The sequence below is a fragment of the Notolepis coatsorum genome (genome assembly GCF_963971535.1).
Source record: "Notolepis coatsorum genome assembly, chromosome: 4".
Classification (NCBI taxonomy): Eukaryota; Metazoa; Chordata; class Actinopteri; order Aulopiformes; family Paralepididae; genus Notolepis; species Notolepis coatsorum.
In genome coordinates, this window is record NC_140168.1 from 72,796,495 (window position 1) to 72,816,655 (window position 20,161).

At 42.0% G+C, this 20,161-nt stretch overlaps 2 protein-coding genes across 2 annotated transcripts in view; one reads left to right on the plus strand and one right to left on the minus strand.

Moving 5' to 3' along the window:
• The window catches only part of hsf1 (heat shock transcription factor 1), a 45,274-nt gene extending 32,249 nt beyond the window's left edge, over window positions 1-13,025 (minus strand). Inside the window, exons 1-2 of the mRNA XM_084313236.1 lie at window positions 12,599-13,025; window positions 3,673-3,781 (exon numbers count right to left, since the gene is read on the minus strand). Of these exons, the coding sequence (XP_084169362.1) occupies window positions 3,673-3,781; window positions 12,599-12,724 (235 nt within the window). The 5' untranslated portion in view covers window positions 12,725-13,025. The remainder of the gene's footprint in view (window positions 1-3,672; window positions 3,782-12,598) is intronic.
• A 214-nt stretch (window positions 13,026-13,239) lies between these two features.
• The window catches only part of bop1 (BOP1 ribosomal biogenesis factor), a 206,314-nt gene continuing 199,392 nt past the window's right edge, over window positions 13,240-20,161 (plus strand). Inside the window, exons 1-2 of the mRNA XM_084311977.1 lie at window positions 13,240-13,375; window positions 14,341-14,538. Of these exons, the coding sequence (XP_084168103.1) occupies window positions 13,265-13,375; window positions 14,341-14,538 (309 nt within the window). The 5' untranslated portion in view covers window positions 13,240-13,264. The remainder of the gene's footprint in view (window positions 13,376-14,340; window positions 14,539-20,161) is intronic.

Genomic DNA, 20,161 nt, shown 5'->3' on the forward strand with positions numbered 1-20,161 from the left:
ACTGCAAACAAATAATGCTAATATTTAGTAGTTGCAAGGTTATTTAAAGATAGCGGGTTTGAGTTTTTATGCAGGACGCCCCCCATGTAGCACAATGATGACGTAGTGATGATTCTCTCTTCTGACCAATCAGTGTTTCAGGTAACTTTTTAGTGCCTGTTCTACCGGCTTGGAACCTTGACAGAGTGGTCATTTTTAAACTTGAACTTGAGGATTGCATACTTTTTTTGAAAAGCGTATCTTTTTACTTTATACTTATAGCACATGCATAAGGCTTTGTGTCCACCGGGGTTGTTTTTTTTCAAGACAGGCTACTTTGAAAAGCAAAAAGAAAAAAGCTCAGAGCGTTATCCTTAGTCTCGCGACTGCCGCGGCTCCGCCACTTGCTCGATGTTGATTGGTCGGTCGAAAAAAGTTACCTTGATGAGCGGCGCTCCTCTCCAAAAATTTAACTAGTTTCAACTTTATGCGCTGGGAGCGCTCCGCCCAAAAACGCTGGCCGCCGAGAGCGCTAAAACGCGAGGCGTGGTGCTGGGAAAAGGAGCGTGCCTGTCACGTCTGTAGCATAGAAATTAATGACAGAAAGGAGCTGACAACTCATAAAACGTCCCCGGTCGACACGGGCCCTAAGCCTGGTCTCTTTTGAAAGATAACATTCTGAAGTTTCTTGCACAATAAAGAAAAATCACCTTTAGTGCTAATGAAATAGAGTAACATACAGTAGGTCTGAACTTGAGTTGTAGAAAAACTTACTCACGTTTTTCTGTAGTAGTTGCAATATCCAGAAATAGTATATCCAAATAAATTTGCTGGTAAACATCCTGGGTCCATAGCCTGAAGTCTTATGTAGTACATGTCCGAATTTCACAAAAGTCTGTTCATAAATAAGTGATTAGGAGCAATTTTGGTAAACTGTGTACAAAACAAACAACCTTATTTCTCCAGGTTTCCCTTTCCTCATCGACTTTCACCTAGATCCCTGATTCGCACATCCCCACGTGGGGTAACAATGGAAAGCCACAGTCATTGGCTACAACCCTGTCCAATCATTCAAATGATTGACGGAGCTAGAGCCTCGGGAGTGGTAATCTGACTCTGCCGTGTACAATGGCGCACGCCTCACATATCGGCATGTAACTCGAAAACCACATAGGTGAGGTGGCAATCGACAGGCAACAAATAGGGCTTTAATTCTATATATATATATTGTATTAAAGAAAATGCAGAACCAAGCCACTAGACACTCGCAAAGTGGCACGTCGCACCGGTGGGCAAATCGTCCTCAAGAGGTCCCGGGGCTGGGTCAGTGCCAGTTAATAGGTTAAGAGGTTAACTGATCTGCAAACTTTTGGTGTTGTTGTAATGGACAGACATTACTAAACAACTTCCTTATAGGAAACAAAGTAATGCAGTAACTTCTAGGGGTGTAACGGTACATATATCCATACTGAACCGTTTCAGTACTGGACCTTCGGTTCAGTATGCGCAGTGTACCGAACGAATGCAGCGGTACGCTAACCACCAACGGAATGTGCATGCAGAATTTTTTTTTTCATGCAGAATTTTATTAAAAACTCCAAGTTCACCCCTTCCCAAAATATTACTTGCGCAAAGGGCCGGATGTTCGTTTAGCCCACGCACAACACAGAGATTACCTGTAATTTAGCATAGCCTCATAGTGTGGCGAACACACACACGCACCATCTCTCTCTCAGTGCGTGAGGAAGATTGGTGCTAGATTGAGAAGGGGCTGTCTCTCGAAGATCAAATGAATGATAGTTTGCGGCATATAAAACGGACATTCATACACAGCAACGCGCCTCCAAACAAGGTGTGATAAACATTCATTAATATATTTTCCTTGGCATGAAACAGGAAATAGTATTTACCATTAGGGACCTGCATGGGACCTTCTTTCTCTATTCAATAACGTTTGACCCTGAGGGATGGTGGTTGCGGTTGTTGTTGTATTCAGTTCAATGACGTGGTGTGTCTCCTATCCGTCATGCAGTGCATTCAGGCCCACGCCCACAATCTAATATTTAAAAAATATATATTCCCCTGAGTGGAACTTGGAAAGCCAAATAAATAAACGTAAACTTCCCCCACTGTACCGAAAACATGTACCGAACCGTGACTTCAAAACCGAGGTATGTACCAATCCGTGGTTTTTGTGTACCGTTACACCCCTAGTAACTTCTGATGTTCATGTTGAAGAATTGTGGTTATTATCGTTGTGATTATAACAGGATCATTAAATAAATATGTCAAGACACCTTTAAAATGGTGTCTGGGTGAAGCTCTGATTTCTCTGTCTCCTATGCAAGGCTAGGAGTGAAAATTGTGAAAAAATTTAACCGATATTAATATTGCTGTTCTGGCCGATACCGATACTTTTGTAACTTATTTTCCAAAATTACTGATATTTTGAAACTATTTAAGGCCAAAACAAGTAAAAAAATTGTATATATACATTTTTTTCGTTGCTTTTATTTTTTATATCGGTTCATATCGGCCCTATCTTGATATCTGACCGATACCGATCTGTAAAAAAACTGCCATATTGGCCGATATTATATCGGCGGCCGATATATCGTGCATCACTAATTTGAAGTGTTATTAGCGATATATCATAAAAGAAATATCGGCGCACTGCATCGGAAAACGTTTGATTTAGACGAAGCACTCATGACATCGTTGTAGTCCAGAGAAAGAGGAGACCCAGGCCAGGGCATGTATGATGTTCATGTGATCATACATGTATTCTGGTGTTCATGTGGTCATACATGTATTCTGGTGTTCATGTGGTCATACATGTATTATATGTCCATGTGGTCATACATGTATTCTATGTTCATGTGGTCATACATGTATTCTATGTCCATGTGGTCATACATGTATTCTGATGTTCATGTGGTCATACATGTATTCTGATGTTCATGTGGTCATACATGTATTCTGATGTTCATGTGGTCATACATGTATTCTGGTGTTCATGTGGTCATACATGTATTCTATGTTCATGTGGTCATACATGTATTCTGATGTTCATGTGATCATACATGTATTCTATGTTCATGTGGTCATACATGTATTCTGATGTTCATGTGATCATACATGTATTCTATGTTCATGTGATCATACATGTATTCTATGTTCATGTGGTCATACATGTATTTTGATGTTCATGTGGTCATACATGTATTCTATGTTCATGTGGTCATACATGTATTATATGTTCATGTGGTCATACATGTATTCTGATGTCCATGTGGTCATACATGTATTTTGATGTCCATGTGGTCATACATGTATTATGATGTCCATGTGGTCATACATGTATTCTATGTTCATGTGGTCATACATGTATTCTGATGTTCATGTGGTCATACATGTATTCTGATGTCCATGTGGTCATTGGTCATACATGTATTTTGATGTTCATGTGGTCATACATGTATTCTGATGTCCATGTGGTCATACATGTATTCTGATGTCCATGTGGTCATACATGTATTCTGATGTTCATACATGTATTCTATGTTCATGTGGTCATGTGTCATATCACATTGTAATTTGTAGTGTAAAACAAAATACTGTCCAATACAGTTATACCGTCGAAACTCAAAAATATAGTGACATATTTTGGGCATAAATCTCTCATTGTCTTACACATGTTGAGTTGTCGTATGAAGCTGGCCATGTTGTTGTGCTTGAAAAACTTTGGAAGAACCTCCTTGGAGAAGCGACCCTGGTCAAATACATGAAAACTAGTTCCATTCTAGAGGGACAGAGAGAGAGAGAGACAGAGTTAGTTTAAGGCATAGCTCTCGTTCATAAGTAAGTAAGTAAGTAAGTAAGTAAGTAAGTAAGTATGTAAGTATTTATAAAGCACCTTTCATACATGTCATGTGCTGTACACAAACATAGGCATATATAACGATAAAAGCAATAAAGTCACAGTGATCAGTTAAGATCAATGGTTAAAAAATAACGTAAAAAGGAAAACAGTCAAGAAAGTTTGTGAGAACAGGTCCGCACAAACACGTCCGTTCAGTAGCAACCGGAAGTAGGAAGTGCACTAAACCAATGCACTTGTACTTGTTCAGCAGCAACCGGAAGTAGGAAGTGCACTAAACCAATGCACTTGTACAGTAGGTAGCAACGTTAGCTCTCATAACGTTAGCCAGTTAGCAGCTCCGGGTACTAAAAATAAAGCATCACATTAATAAGACAGTAAACAGTACTAACAGTAATAAAAGTACGGCAATAGGCAAAGTACAGTAAAATAACATTTCAGTAAAAGATCAATACATAAAAAATTTAAACATAATAATAAAAACATTTCAATAAGATACTCACTTTCCCTAAGGCATGGTACACTATTTGTAAGCTAGACTGTATAGGTACGTTTTTAATTTTCCTTTAAAAATGTGTATGGAGCTGGCGTTCCTGATGTGTGTTGGTAGTGTGTTCCATAGTTTTGGGGCATAGTTGGCAAATGCCATACTTCCGATCCTCTTTTGGTTTCTGGGTGTGTCTAATAAACCTGTAGTGGATGACCGTAGCGTTCTTGAGGGCAGATAACTAACTAGGGAATTTGCTATGTATTTTGGGCCTTGCTCATTAAGAGCTTTATATGTCAGGAAAAGGACCTTAAAATCAATTCTATGAGTTATTGGAAGCCAGTGCAGAGTGGCTAGGACTGGAGTGATATGTTCTCTTCTCCTTGTACGAGTTAGTAATCGAGCTGCAGAGTTTTGGATAAGCTGAAGCTTCCCAATGGTTGCTTTGGGAAGACCAGTGAACAGTGCATTACAATAGTCAAGCCGGCTTGAGATAAAAGCATGAATCAGTGTCTCGGCATCCTTTTTATTTACGAAAGGTTTAGGTTTATACATTCATAAACTTGATACATCCATGATGTCATCTGATAAATGCGTGACTAGATGTTAAAACCCTCCTGTGTCCAGTTGGACTTGATACACTTGTAACCTGAAGTGTACAAGAAAATAAATACATTTGAAATCAACAAGTCGTTGATTGTATTGCTTCATGAATACCATAACCACTAGGCTTGGGCGGTATCCTTTTTTTCACACCGTCATACCTTTATTACATAATACCCGGTGTACGGTATTTGACGGTATGACTTTCATTTTCATCAGCGGGGGGGGGGGGGGGGGGGGCAACCCGTGTTACCAAGTAAATAAATCATTGTCAGCTCTCAGAATGGTAGTAGTCAGAAGCCTGCACCGTTAGCGTTACTGCGTTAGCATCTAGCCTAGCCATGGCAGACTATTTGATTCGTTAAGGGCTCGAAATTGCCTGGGTTTTGGTCATATGCTCCCGAAATGCTCCCGTTGTTTGGCTACTTCTATGTGCAGTGAAAACTACTCGAATGCTTTATAACCTAGTCATTGATTTAGTTCAGGGTAATCTAAGATTAGCCGCAGAGCTAATGCTAGTTAACGTGAGCTAACGCTAGTTAATCAAGCTCAGTAGCTCACAGAGAGAGATAAACAGCTGACAGCGGATAGTACAGGACGGTACAAATACAATAAAAAGGCGGGTGGGGGCTGTTGTGTAAACCTTGTACTCTTTAGTTCACATATAATAAGAGACAGATTATTTGCTTGCTCCACCAGTGCACCACAACAACACACACCACCAACTCTCGTCACAACGCTTTACGGTATTTTCACAGCACTGTCGCAACATTACCGTAAAACATGAACACCGTTGTGACCCACTCGCTCCACTAGTGAGGACGCCTGGTCTCGCCCTCTGCTGGCGCGTGTGTGCACTACACTCAAAACTCCGTTTCACTGTAATAGAAGCTGAAGCGCATCTGTGATTTTGACGGTGACGGACGGTATTGATTTTCAATACCGTCTGGATTTCTAAATACCCTGGTATACCTTAATACCGTCATACCGCCCAAGCCTAATAACCACCTCACTTGTTTAACACATTGACCGCCAGCAGCAGGGGGCACTGATCGCCCTTCATCGCCAGGTCTTTATTCAATGGATATAGTTTTAGACTGCGACATTTGCGAGTGCTTAAAATATATCTTATATTATATGATCTATGGGTCTAAACGCTGCCGACTGTCAGTGAGTTGCTTCCAGTCAACATGCCCAAAACAGATTGTTTTTTCATCCGGACATTTCCGTTTTATACTGTTTTGAATAGAGTATGGTTTGGGTGCTTTTGAGTAATTCCAGGAAAAAGACGAGAAAAGGGCATTTTACTGTAATCCAGTCATCACGTTGTAATTTTTCGGCTGATTATCTAATCATCCTGAAATCAACACTAGATTATCATTATTATATCTCGTCGTGCATACATGAAATGACCGTCGTAGCACGGGCGCTCGCCTCCCCCCCACCCACCGCAGTCAACGGTAATAAGCATAAATACACTTTCACACAGATAGCTGTGATCACGGCACAGATTGTGTTAAGAATGATAATACTATGTTGTGTTCTGTGTTGTGTAATGTGTGTAAAATAAATGTTAAGATATGTTTTGGAGCAAAATTTTTTTTTTTATATATAATTAAAATGTATGTGTAAAACCATAAACCACAGGAAGATATTCAACCCTAGTTGGCCCCTGTTTATTCAGGCTATAGAGCAGTCCTGGTTTTACCTCCAGGATACATCAAGACTTCTCTCTCTGACTTATAGCTTCAGGACAGACGTACAGGAAAATATCTTGAATTGAAAGGAATACTTGAACATGGAAATAATTCAAAACAGACATTTCGGTCAATAGACTTCTTAAAAGTTCCCCGTTAATGGAGACGCAAGGTATTGGTCTGACAGTAGCGATATGCTCAAACAAGCATTCCATTATCTTATGTCACACATTGAATGGTCAGTGGTGAGTGAATCCGTTTAGTTGAGGACTTCAATGCAACCTGTGTGGGACATTTACTAGCTTGGTGAGAAACAGTATATCCACGACTGCATGCAAAGTTCCCCTATGATGCAATGGTCCAGCAATAGCAGATGACAGTGACAGCATAGACAGAGGCAGTGGCCTGGCTAGCAGCTAGAGACACTAGCTAGAAACCGGCTTCAGTTCACTCTAAACCTAGCAGCTAGAAACACCAGCTACAAACCAGCTTCACTCTCAGCCTAACAGCTAAAGACACCAGCTTCACTCTCAGCCTAACAGCTAAAGACACCAGCTTCACTCTCAGCCTAGCAGCTAAAGACACCAGCTAGACACCAGCTTCACTCTCAGCCTAGCAGCTAGAAACCAGCTTCACTCTCAGTCTCAGCCTAGCAGCTAGAAACCAGCTTCACTCTCAGCCTAGCAGCTAGAAACCAGCTTCACTCTCAGCCTAGCAGCTAGAAACCAGCTTCACTCTCAGCCTAGCAGCTAGAAACCAGCTTCACTCTCAGCCTAGCAGCTAGAAACCAGCTTCACTCTCAGCCTAGCAGCTAGACACCAGCTTCATTCTAGAAATAATTCAGGCCTGAATCTTGACAACCAATCACATTGTTTTGGCCTGCAGAGTTCGTCCGGAAATTAACACCAAGGTCTGCAGCCTATGGAAGACCACCTGCTGATTTAAAGGTCCCCTATTTTGCTATTCCTTTCGCTATTTGGGCAATTTTACACAATTCCCGTGAGTCTATGGAACACATCTGTACGTTTTTTTAAAAAGTGATGCAGAGTTTAGCGCGGTTTCTGGTGGACATGCAAAATCACTCTACGTCCCACCTTTAGTCTACAAACGCAACTCATCAGTGTCAACTGTAAACACACTTTACTGGTGATGTTACGACTAGGCCGCTCAGTCTAACTCTCAATGCTGACAGATATGTCAAGTCAAGTGTTCCTTTATTAATCAACATCATCATCATCATCACTATTCTGAACCATTGGCTACAGGCCAGTCAGAACCAAACAGGCAGAGACAAGATAACAACAGTACAAGCTAACAGGAGCTGCTTTTATTCAGGTGAAATGTCCATGAGGTCAGAATGAGTCAGTCACAAAGTGGATGGAAGCTTGGAACACAGTCTAAGTTCAATTCACTAAACATTCAATAAGCTCAGATTTACTCTTAATTCATTAAAGGATCAGTTGGTGGGGTGGGTGGGTAGCGTAGAGTTCTAAACACTCCTACTGGTCGGTTGGGGCACCTGTTCAACGTGTAACGGAGGAGGGATGTGGTAGTCTACACCTTCGCCAGACTGACAGTGGGGCAGCGACCAGGAGGATAATTGGCATAACGACTAAATTGGGGGATGGGAGAAAATTATAAAGACAAAAACATTTTACATGGCATATAGACTGGTTTCTTGTTCATATACTACATACCATGTTCAAGCCAATCAGCAATACCCGCTGAATCACATGACTGAGTTGTCCCCTACCTGTGCAAGCTGCTGTGCTAAAAAAGTACGACAGGGCTCTATGGAGAAACAATGGCAGTCCCCTGACTGAAACTTGTTTCAAACGAAAACGTCAGGCTGTCATTTTGCCAAATCAGCATGGCTGTGTGTGTCAGTCTTTCACCTTCTACATATCTAACTTTGGCATGGATTGATTGTTTAGAGTACCACTAGCATGGCTAACAAATGCAAATATATTGAGGCTTTCCGGATGAGTAATACTGGATATGGCTAAATTAGATATGGAAAGGTGGCCACTGGCCAGCTCTCCCCCTGTCGTTGGCAGGGAGGATACATTTTATTAAGATGACTACAATGCCAAGGTTTCTCTTTTTATTTCAAACATTACAGATTTTTTATTCCTAAGGCATTCTTTAAAGAACTGAATAAATATACAGTACGACTACGTCTACCTTTATTTAGAATAAGACAGTGCCCCAGATAAGGAGAGAGTTTTTGGAGGGACAGAGGGAGGAAGGGGGTCTGGCCCTGCCAAATGACATGCATTATTATTCGGCGGCCAATATACAGTTTATACACAAGCTGTTGTTTTGGGTCTCAGAGGTAGATGAGCTGGGGTGAATTGTGTCAAAAGACCTCTTCAAAGATGGGGTCTTAATGTCAGCTGGACAACTAGAGGTGGAGTATGTAATCTCCCCCAGGGCCAACTACTTCAGATATTTTCAGGTTTGGGACTTTGTGAAAGGGACATTTTCCCCATCCCTCGAGTTACCACAAGGTGGATGGATAGATTACCTATTGGGCATGGACCCAACACTTAAGGGAGTGGTTTCCATCCTGTATGGGAATATTCAGAGAGTGGCATTCCCATCGCTCGACCATATAGAAAAAAAATGGGAGGAAGAGTTAGAATTGGAAATATCGGATTTGGATTGGCGATGGGCAGTAGAATGAATACATTCATCCTCTGTGTGTATGAGGCATGGGTTGGTACAATTTAAAGTGCTTCACAGATTACATTTATCTAGGGATAAATGGGCAAGGATATACCCAGGAGCTGACCCAGCTCGCCCTAGGTGCAGACGGGTACCGGCCAACATACAGCACATGTTCTGGTCTTGCCCCAAGCTGGAGGAGCTCTGGGCAGAGATTTTTAGAACTTTTTTATTGATCTGTGATAAGGATATCGAGCCCATTCCTCTGACAGATGTTTTTGGGGTACCACCAAGGGGAGAAGAATTGACTATTAACTAGTTAACCAGTCGACTATCGGCACATTTTGGCCAATCAAAGTCAACTATACAAATCCTTAGTCGGGGACAGGCCTACTATTCCTTCTCTTCACTGTTGGCAAGGAGACTGGTCCTATTTAATTGGATAAAGGCAGCACTGCCATCTCATAAACGTTGGGTAGAAGAGGTGATGGCACATCTTAAACTGAAACACCTCAAGTTTATGTTGAAGGGTTCTATTAGGAGCTATTATAAGATCTGGCAGCCTTTTATTTTTTATTTTGAGCATGAATTCTCTCACTTTTGACATAGATGTATAGTAAATGAGTAAGGTATTTAATTATTTCTTTATTTTTCATACATGGGAGCTCGTGCCCCACCCCCCTCTCTCCAGAGTGTCTGGGTTGTGTTGGTGGTGGATAGGTAAGGTCTTGTGTCTAGTATGTTAGTTTGATTTGTGTTTTGTTTGTGGTTTTAGGATATATGATTGATATCATCTGAGTTCTGTTTTACTCTATAGTGTGGGATGTTGTGTGTTTTAACAATAAAAACACGTTATTATTATTATTATATCCTGGTTCCTACCAGGATTACGTTCCTTTATGCCTCCTTTATGCCTCCTTGATGCGCAGCTTACTGAGTCTGACATGGATGAGAAACATGTCTATATGAATGAACAAAGCTTCATCCCCTCATTATTGATAATGTGCTCTCATATAACAAATGCATGGTCCTAATATTAGGCTACTCTGACTTGTATGAACTTCCCCAGGTCTGATAGTGACCAACAGAACACTGTAAGGATGCACAAAATCAATATTTTCTCTAATCGATTACACGCTCCATTCCTTAATGCGTATTTGAGCAATTGTTTTGTAGTTTGGTTTTATACAGTTTGATCTATGATAATCGTGCACTAGAATCCATGGGGGCAGCATTGATGCTGTATAGAGGAGGTTATAAAGTAGCATGTCAGATGAGCCTATCGGAGCTCAAAATAAACACCTTCCTATTTCTCTGGAATAGGCATAAAAGGTTTTCAATTTGATTAGTTTGTAATCGTTGAATTTATTTAGCAAGTAATTGTTTAAATGTGTGCACCCTCTGTCCACTGGACATTTGAGAATATGAAATGTTTTTATTTGTATTTCCTCTGACAATGTTTATAAACAGCTGCCACGCCAAGACTGTGGCATCAGCCACGTTCATAGCCCTACCTAAGCCCATAGAATTATATATAACTATCACATAGCCTGGACGCTGAATCATTAAAACATTCATGCCATGTGGACAACATTGAGCAGAGCTGCTCTGTTTCATGTTGGGAACATACTTCTAGTTTAAGACACACACAAGGGCTTAAGACCTTGACTTAGCCCCACAGCCTGCTGCCCCAAAGCTCATGACATGACTAGATGTCCAGCCTGGGGGTTGCAGGAGGCTAGCTAACGTTAGCTCAGCTGTTAGTGTTAATTGACATAGAGAAACAGCTGACTCTGCTGTGTGTCTATGTCTCTCTCTCTCTCTCTCTCCCTCCCTCTATGTAGTGCATTCAGTCTGGAATGCTAGTAGTATCACAGTATTCAGAGATCAAGTTGTCATTGTTTACATATAGATGATCATATGCTGCTTTGCAACTTAACCACAAACTGACGAGTGTGATATTATAGCATCAACCATCACAGAGTTATGACGGTAACGGTTATAAGTTAACCGTCATAACTATCTCGTCAGTTTGTAGTTTAGTTGCAAAGCAGCACGTTGTCATAATTTCAACCTTAAGGTTTTCATATAAACCTTAACCCTAACTACTCCCACACAACCCAAAAAAAAAATTCCGCTCCGTCAGATCTAAAGCATCTACCGACTATTGTGTTTTCAGGTTAATAGTTCAAACGCCAGTTAGCTAACGTAAACTATCAATGGCACTAACGTTAGCTAACCAATCGGCTTAATCTGTCATGGTTCATATATCTAACGCGGCCATATCGTGTTGACATTCGCATTTACGTGTAGCCTGTTTGTTTATTTATTGATCTAGCTAACCTTTGTAACGCCATGCTCATTTAGCCTGTTACGTCACGTTAGCTGGCTAGTAGCTACTAGGCTGATATGACGCTGGATGCTAACAAGCCAGCTTTCAGTTCAAGTCTACCAGGCGTTGAGTCTCTTTAATAATAGACTGGTCCAACTGGTCCCTCATCTCGATCACTGGGTGGAATCAGCTGTCTGTTAAGAGCTAAGATGTGTTTGGAGCTGAGGCTTCAGATGTGTGTTTAGACTGAGGCTAGCACACTTCAGGTGTGTTTAGACTGAGGCTAGCACACTTCAGGCGTGTTTAGACTGAGGCTAGCAGACTTCAGATGTGTGTTTAGACTGAGGCTAGCACACTTCAGATGTGTGTTTAGACCGAGGCTAGCAGACTTCAGATGTGTTTAGAGGCTAGCAGACTTCAGATGTGTGTTTAGACTGAGGCTAGCAGACTTCAGATGTGTGTTTAGAGGCTAGCACACTTCAGATGTGTGTTTAGACTGAGGCTAGCACACTTCAGATGTGTGTTTAGACTGAGGCTAGCACACTTCAGATGTGTGTTTAGAGGCTAGCACACTTCAGATGTGTGTTTAGACTGAGGCTAGCACACTTCAGATGTGTGTTTAGACTGAGGCTAGCACACTTCAGATGTGTGTTTAGACTGAGGCTAGCAGACTTCAGATGTGTGTTTAGAGGCTAGCACACTTCAGATGTGTGTTTAGACTGAGGCTAGCACACTTCAGATGCGTGTTTAGACTGAGGCTAGCACACTTCAGATGTGTGTTTAGACTGAGGCTAGCACACTTCAGATGTGTGTTTTAAACTCAGGCTAAGAGGCTTCAGGTGTGTGTTTGGGGCTCTCAGGCTAAAAGGCTTCATATGAGTGTGTTTAGAGCTCAGGCTAAAAGGCTTCAGATGTGTGTGTTTGGGGCTCTCAGGCTAGTAGCAGGCTCTTACTGGGCTCCAGCAGATGAGAGGGTCGGTCTCTGGGTCCTCCACCAGCGTCCAAAGTTTGGTGAGAAAAGCTGGAACGCTGCCGCTAACGACCACACCTCCAGATCCACCGCCGTGAAACTCCATCATGCTCCCAACAATAAAACAAAGCCAACGTTCACAAGTCGACAGTCTGAGTGAGTGAGTTAGTTAGCGCTCTGCTAATGCCGTTAGCTCGTTTCCCCAAAATAGCTAACAACAACTAACTGCTGCTGGACGACACTCACTCCGCCTCAGAGAAACAATAACGACAACTGACCCACAATAATCCCCCTGACAACAACAACGTCCTATACAAGCCCCCAACGCCCCCGAGGTCCAACGGGCACGAACTTCGCCGAAGAGCAAAGATTATAAGGTTTATAAGGAATTTAAGAGAGTGTAACGAGTGTAAAAATGTCCACCGAATCGACAGAAGTGCGTAGAGGCCGAGCAGCGACGTCATCAGCGGGCGCATGGCTAGTTGCTGTGTCGCGCTGATGGTGGCGTCAGCGCAGAACCCACACGCGGAACTGCAAGTGTGTTGGTAAAAGACTACACGCAGTCTGGAACCTCCTCTGAACTCTGACCTCTGACGCGCCGGTGTGCCCACATGGTCTCTCGCTCGGCTGTTGATGTGAAGAGGACAGCATGCAGACTGCTACCGGACAAGTTCTACATGATCCACTAACTAACGACACCATGAGCAAGGCGACGGAGAAGACTGTGAAGAAGAGAAGTGCTGAGGAGGAAGACGAGGAAGTAGGTTGATGTTTCTGACGTGCAAAGAAGACGATAAATGTTAAAAATGAATGAATCGGATGGCTGTGTTGCTGCTAGTAGCCAGTTAGCTACACCTACAGCATCGTGGCTGGCGGAGGGGAGTAACGAGTTGTTGTTACCTCTGTTGTCAGGTCGACTGTTACTGATGTTTAACCAGTGTTTATACTAGACACTACACTGTGTACTAGAACAAACGTTGCTTTATCGTGGAGGAAAACAGGAGTTTGAAGTTTCTGTGTGTAACTTGTAACTCGTTTGCAGAGAGCTGGGTTGCACTGCAGACTTAAGTCACCTGTGACATCTTCTGGAGAAACTCAACTGTTACAGTGGCTGGAAGTCAGAATTTAGACATGTTTGTATGCCTTGTACACAGAGTTTCTAATAGTAAATTGGTGTGTGATGTGTGTCTGAGTGAGTGAGTGATAAGCGTGAATCTCTGTCTTATGTTAAACTTGTATTAGATGTATGTCATCATACAGCACAGCCAGGTACAGTACAATGTAAATAAGTTTGGCATCTAACCAAAGTGCAGATCTAACAGTAAAGTGCAATAGTAATATACAATGTACAGGTGATTAAATTATTATGTACAGTGACACAAGACACTATGGTAGTAAGTCATACTGTATGTTTTGACCATAGGCTTAGTAGGGCAACCTTTTTGGTCATGAGATCTACTTTTCCCTTTGTACTATCACTGCCAAGCAGACAGAGTGAAAATCACCATCACTTTAAGTCTTATCATAGCCTGGCTAATTATTATAATTCAAACATGGTCCATATGTTTTAATATTAATAACTAGATATGTGTTGTCAGTGGCCAATAGTGTCCCTGAAACATGACACCTACTGTCGGTAGTACAGTAATACATTGTTTAAAAAATAGTCAATAAACAACATTCATTAGATTTTGAAGATGACTTTGTTTTACATCTGTCCTTCAGCTGCTCTTCAACAAAGATCTGTCTGCTGAGAAAGAGGAGGAGGGGGAGGAGGATGGTGATGATGAAGATATCTCAGACAGTGGAGAGAGTTTGTTCTCTGGACTGGAGGACTCTGGCAGCGACAGTGATGATGAAGACGATGATGAGGAAGGAGAGGGCTCAGATGAAGCTGAAGCAGTTGAGAAGGCCAAGCCAAAGGTAAACACAACACACCTTACCCCTAGAACCCACCTCACCCCTGCCCACTTTGACAACCTAGGATGGCTTAGAGTAGACGACAGAGTACAGCAACTTGCAATGGGCCTGGTCTACAAGATACACTATATGACTAAGGTACCCATGTACATGTCAAAATACTTCCCAAAGGTCAGTGAATACCACGACCACAACACCAGAGGAAGCTCCACAAATCATGTTAAACCCAGATTCGGCTCAAACAAGGGACTAAACATGTTTAGCAATTATGCCACATCAATGTGGAATCCCCTACCCAAAGCTGTAAAGGAATGTGAATCCCTACCCACATTCAAAACCGCTCTTAAAGAGCACCTACGGGAGGCTGCAATTCGAAACTGGCCACCGTAAATGTCCAAACCCCCCCCACCCCGCCTAATAGACAGTCTCCTCCCCACCGTATGTATATTTCTCTCCCACCCACCCACCCCCTCCTAATGTACAGTCCCCTCCCCATCATATGTATATACTCTGTCAGGATCTATGGGTAACTACTGTATATTTGCATATTGTATATGTCACAAATGTAACAGTACTAAATACCTGTATGTCCCTATGCCATAAATGTCACTATGAATTGAAAATGGGGGACCCTGATATAAACAAGACAAATGTCTTTCTCTGGTCTGCATCCCCTTAACAATTGTGTGTATTGAGCCGTACTGTATTGTACCCATTCTGCAATCTGTTAAATAAAGTTTTCATTCATTCATTCATTCACACTACTGGAGAGAGTTCACACGCTAAATCTGCTCAGATGAGGACCACCCGGTGCTGCTCAGATAAGGACCATAATAGTCATCAGAAAGGAAGGTACTGGAGCACATGGATCATCTTTAGAAAAAAATCGAATAGCAAAAAATAAAATAATTACAAATGTTTCAACACAACAGTGTCTTCTTCAGACAAGTCTTCATCACTCTTAAGAAGACACTGTTGTGTTCAATCAAATCAAATGTATTTGTAATGCCCGACAACACACGTTAATGTCCCCATGGGCCGGACACGTCTTCTTTAAAGGTGACATGTACTATAAATGTCATTTTTCAGTCTCTAGCATTGTATTATAGTAATAGGAGTTCGTATCAATGTGTTTTAGTGTCTAAATACCATATTGGCGGATTGCTCTGATTCAGCTCAGCCCCTTTCCTCCTCCAGTAAATCAGGCCATTTTGATTTGAACGGCTGATATACGCCATACGGCCGCTGGGTAGCGCACAGTGATGCGATTGGCTCTGTGGTTGGAGCTAATGCCAGCCCCCATTCTACCTAGACTAGACAGCGAGTGGAAGCCACTTCCTCATGCTGCGAGGCGGAGTGGGGCCCGACGCCTCTGCGTGCGCTCAGTAGCAGACTGTGTGGGCTGACTGTCACTCAAAGTGCTTATGGGCGGAGCCAGGCCATAACAGCCTGAAATCTTGAAGCTGGAAAATGATGGTTTTGAGTACTTGATTAGAAATATAAAACAATGCATTTTTTTGAAAAAAACCTTACAGATGTCTTCAATAGACTAACAGGAATTGTGTAAAGTTGCCCAAATAGTGCTAGGAATAGCAGTACATAGCCCCTTTAACTCTTTCAGTGCCACGCCTGGTTTTCCATTTTACCGCTTGAATGCCACCATCCGCGCCAATGTTAACGTTAATATCGCCTAATCTATGTTTTAGATTATGGCTATGTGTCTAATCTGCCCATCGCATTATCAAAGACTATTTTCCAGACAGTGCTGTGAAGGCAGATTGTTTTTTTTATCGCGTCGTTGCCGTTTCAGAGCAGTTAGAAAAGCCCCCGTTTTGATATAAAAAACAGCTCATTCTGGAGCATTCTATGAAAATCGTCTTTTAGTAGAATATTCCACAACGTTGATATTCGTCGGCCTTTTTATGAATCGTTTTCAAATAAACGCTAGATGATCAATATTATACGTGCACGCCAGCGTTTCCGTTAGCCGGTAATTACCGGTTTTTGACCGGCAAAATCTGTTGAAGTCCGACTTATTTAATATCTCCGGTCTTAATGTCCGGTGGAAATAATTCCCTGAGTCTAAGCACAATTTGATTATTTGAATTGTATTAAAATAGGCTAAAATTAAATAGCCTATGCGATGAACGAAACGATCATTACATTTGTTTCCTCGTTGCTTCTAATAATGACAACGACGTTGTCAGCGAGAGCTTAGTGCTGGGTGTGCGAGTGCATGTGAAGCTGCAGAGCCAGAGAGGCAACGGCACAATGCAGTATTCCATCAGTACTCCAATTCGGCCATTTTCAGCCAATGTTGGGTGGGGGGCGCTGTTGTGCGGTTCCCAGAAAAGAGCCAATAACAGCTGAATGAGCTTCTCTGCAGCGCCATACTCTTTGCAAATAAGTTGTTGCGAGGTGGAGAGAGTCGTCACGCAAACCACGATAATGTTGCCGCCTCTCTGCTTTCTCAGTTCTTCGCTTGATATAATTAATACAAATGTCCAATATAACGGAATTCGTTAGCTCATAAAAATGTGATTATAACAGACTACTGTTTAGTGTCGGACCGACTGCCCACATACGCGGTCTATTTTAGTTCAAGTCAGCAGCAGCACGGAGTATCGAGGGACTTATTTTATTTGGAATATATTAATTAATGACTGTATACGCAAAAGTAGCCTAGTTTTAAGTAATAATATTATAAATCTACATGCCTTGAGGATGACATTCTTTATTCTAAACTATGACCGGAATTAATCTCATTTGTCCGGTAGATTGAAATCTTGCAGGTCACGGAGACCGACAACAATTTTTTCTAACGGAAACCCTGGTGCACGCACGCACATTACGGCCGCGCGCGGATAATCGCCTCGTTGATTTCCTCTCTGAGTTTTACATTGAAACCGAAAGAAGACATTTCACAAAACAGCTTATAACTTCATCAAACTTACTCTGATTATCCTACCACTGATAACATAGAGTCCTTACCTGACATCAGATGGTATCCAACTGGTATATTCCAATTCCTGATCACCATTCGAAAAAATCGATACGTGTATGGATCCAACGCGACACAGTGGATCTCCATGATCCGCGGGGATCTGAGGCTCCAGAATGAACTCTAGTAACCCCGGCTGGATCAGTGAACTGGAAAATGTGGAGTACCGGATTTTTTTCCCCATTCATTTTCATTGAGTCCATTCCAAAATCACTTATGTCATCTGGGAGACGACAGGGGGCGCTTTTTTCCACAGTGATCACCGGCGCAGCTCGGCAATACTCGGGTAGGCTCGGGTGATGCAATAATTTTTCAGATCGAAAAAAAAAAAAAAAAAAAATCCGAGAAATCTCGTGAGTGGCTAGCAACCACCTATAAAAAAACACGAGAAATTTCTCGTGAGTGTCACTGAAAGAGTTAAACAAGTCAAGGAAGAAACATCACAATAAATCAAGAACAAAACAAAAACACCATGAAATCCAAAATTAAATGTTAAATAAATAAATGCAACACTCCCAGACATACCCCACGCGAAGGTAAGGAAAAACTCCCTAAAAACCTCGCAATAGGAAAAAAGCATCACAGGCAATGTGGAGGGGAGAAACCTTAGAAGGTCAAAACGTCTATTACAATTTTTTCTAGAGATGATCCATGTGCTCCAGTACTTTCCTGTGGGGGCGATTGGCTCAGGAGGTTGTCAGTTGTCTGGTAATCCGGAGGTTCCCGGTTCGATTCCCGCTCCTCCCGGGCAGCATGTCGAAGTGTCCTTGAGCAAGACACTTAACCCCTAATTGCTCCCCATGAGCAGGTTGGCACCTTGCATGGTTGCCTCTGCCGTCGGTGTGTGAGTGAATGGGTAGAATGTGAGGAACAAATTATATAAATGCAGCCATTAACCATTTTACCATTTATGTCTATACTACTACCTACTATGTACTATGTTACTATGTCTATACTACTACATAACCTACTATGTACTATGCTATGTCTATACTACTACCACTATGTTACTATGTCTATACTACTACCTACTATGTACTATGTTACTATGTCTATACTACTACATACCTACTATGTACTATGCTACTATGTCTATACTACTACCTACTATGTACTATGTTACTATGTCTATACTACTACATACCTACTATGTACTATGCTATATCTATACTACTACCTACTATGTACTATGCTATATCTATACTACTACCTACTATGTACTATGCTATATATACTACTACCTACTATGTACTATGCTATATCTATACTACTACCTACTATGTACTATGTTACTATGTCTATACTACCTACTATGTTACTATGTCTATACTACTACATACCTACTATGCTACTACCTACTATCAGGGGAGGAAATTAGGCCACTTTACTCGCCAATTGCGAGTATTTTTTACGTTTGGCGAGTAATTCATGAAGAGCACTCGCCAGTCTGGCGAGTACTAGTAATTACAAAACAAAACAAAAAAATCATTCTGCAATCTGCTGATTCGCTCACTGACACAAACCGAACTCTGACTCCCCCCTTGATTCCTCCCATTTGCGCCACATAATAATCAGACCATAACCAATGAACATCATCGTTGTACAGATGCGCTCTAAGCTCCTCCAATGAACACTCGTTTTCTAGAAGATGCCGCCCATCTAGGGGAAGTGGACAGACCACTACGCGCAGACATACAAACTCCTGCCACCGGCAGCCGGCTTGACAGATATCTATGGGCTTGACAACGTAGACAAACTTACAAAAACACATGAGTGGATGAAAATAATTGCATGTAGAGTCGTCGCTTTCGGATATCGGTGCGGTCTGACATGGGGGCGAACAACAGCACGCGACGCGTCTCCTTCGAGTCGGATGAGAATGACAAGTCAACAACATTAGCCGGCTAGCTACCTAGCATGTAACAAGCTACCATAACGCGCATTCAACATAGTGGACTATACTGAGCGGCTTTGCTTAAATGCAGCCGAGTGACATTTTATTATTACCGGGTTTCCCAGCATATCACCACTCGCCCATATGCCCTTCACAACGGTGATGTTGTCATATTTGGCATTCAGAATACACCTGCTGAACCCCTAGCGTTGTCGATTCGGTTCCAATGTATTGTCATCTTACAGCACAAGTACAGTACAACCAGAATACATTTGGCATACAACCAGAGTGCAAATGTAACAAGTCAAGTTCAAGTTGTTTTATTTAGCTATTACATTACAGTGAAATGCTTGGTTCTTTCACTGCCCAACCCAGTATTGATTGATTGATTGAAAACTTTATTTACAGATTGCAGAATGGGTACAATACAGTACAGCTCAATACACACAATTGTTAAGGGGATGCAGACCAGAGAAGGACTTTAGTCTTGTTTACATCAGGGTCCCCCATTTCAGTCCTGTTTGCTTAATGCCTTGTCCACTTCCTCCACACTCCAATATGTTATGATGAATTGAAAATGGGGGACCCTGATGTAAACAAGACGAAAGTCTTTCTCTGGTCTGCATCCCCTTAACAATTGTATGTATTGAACTGTACTGTACCCATTCTGCAATCTGTTAATAAACTTTTCAATCAATCAATCCCTTCAACCCTGCTCCTGTCAAACCTGC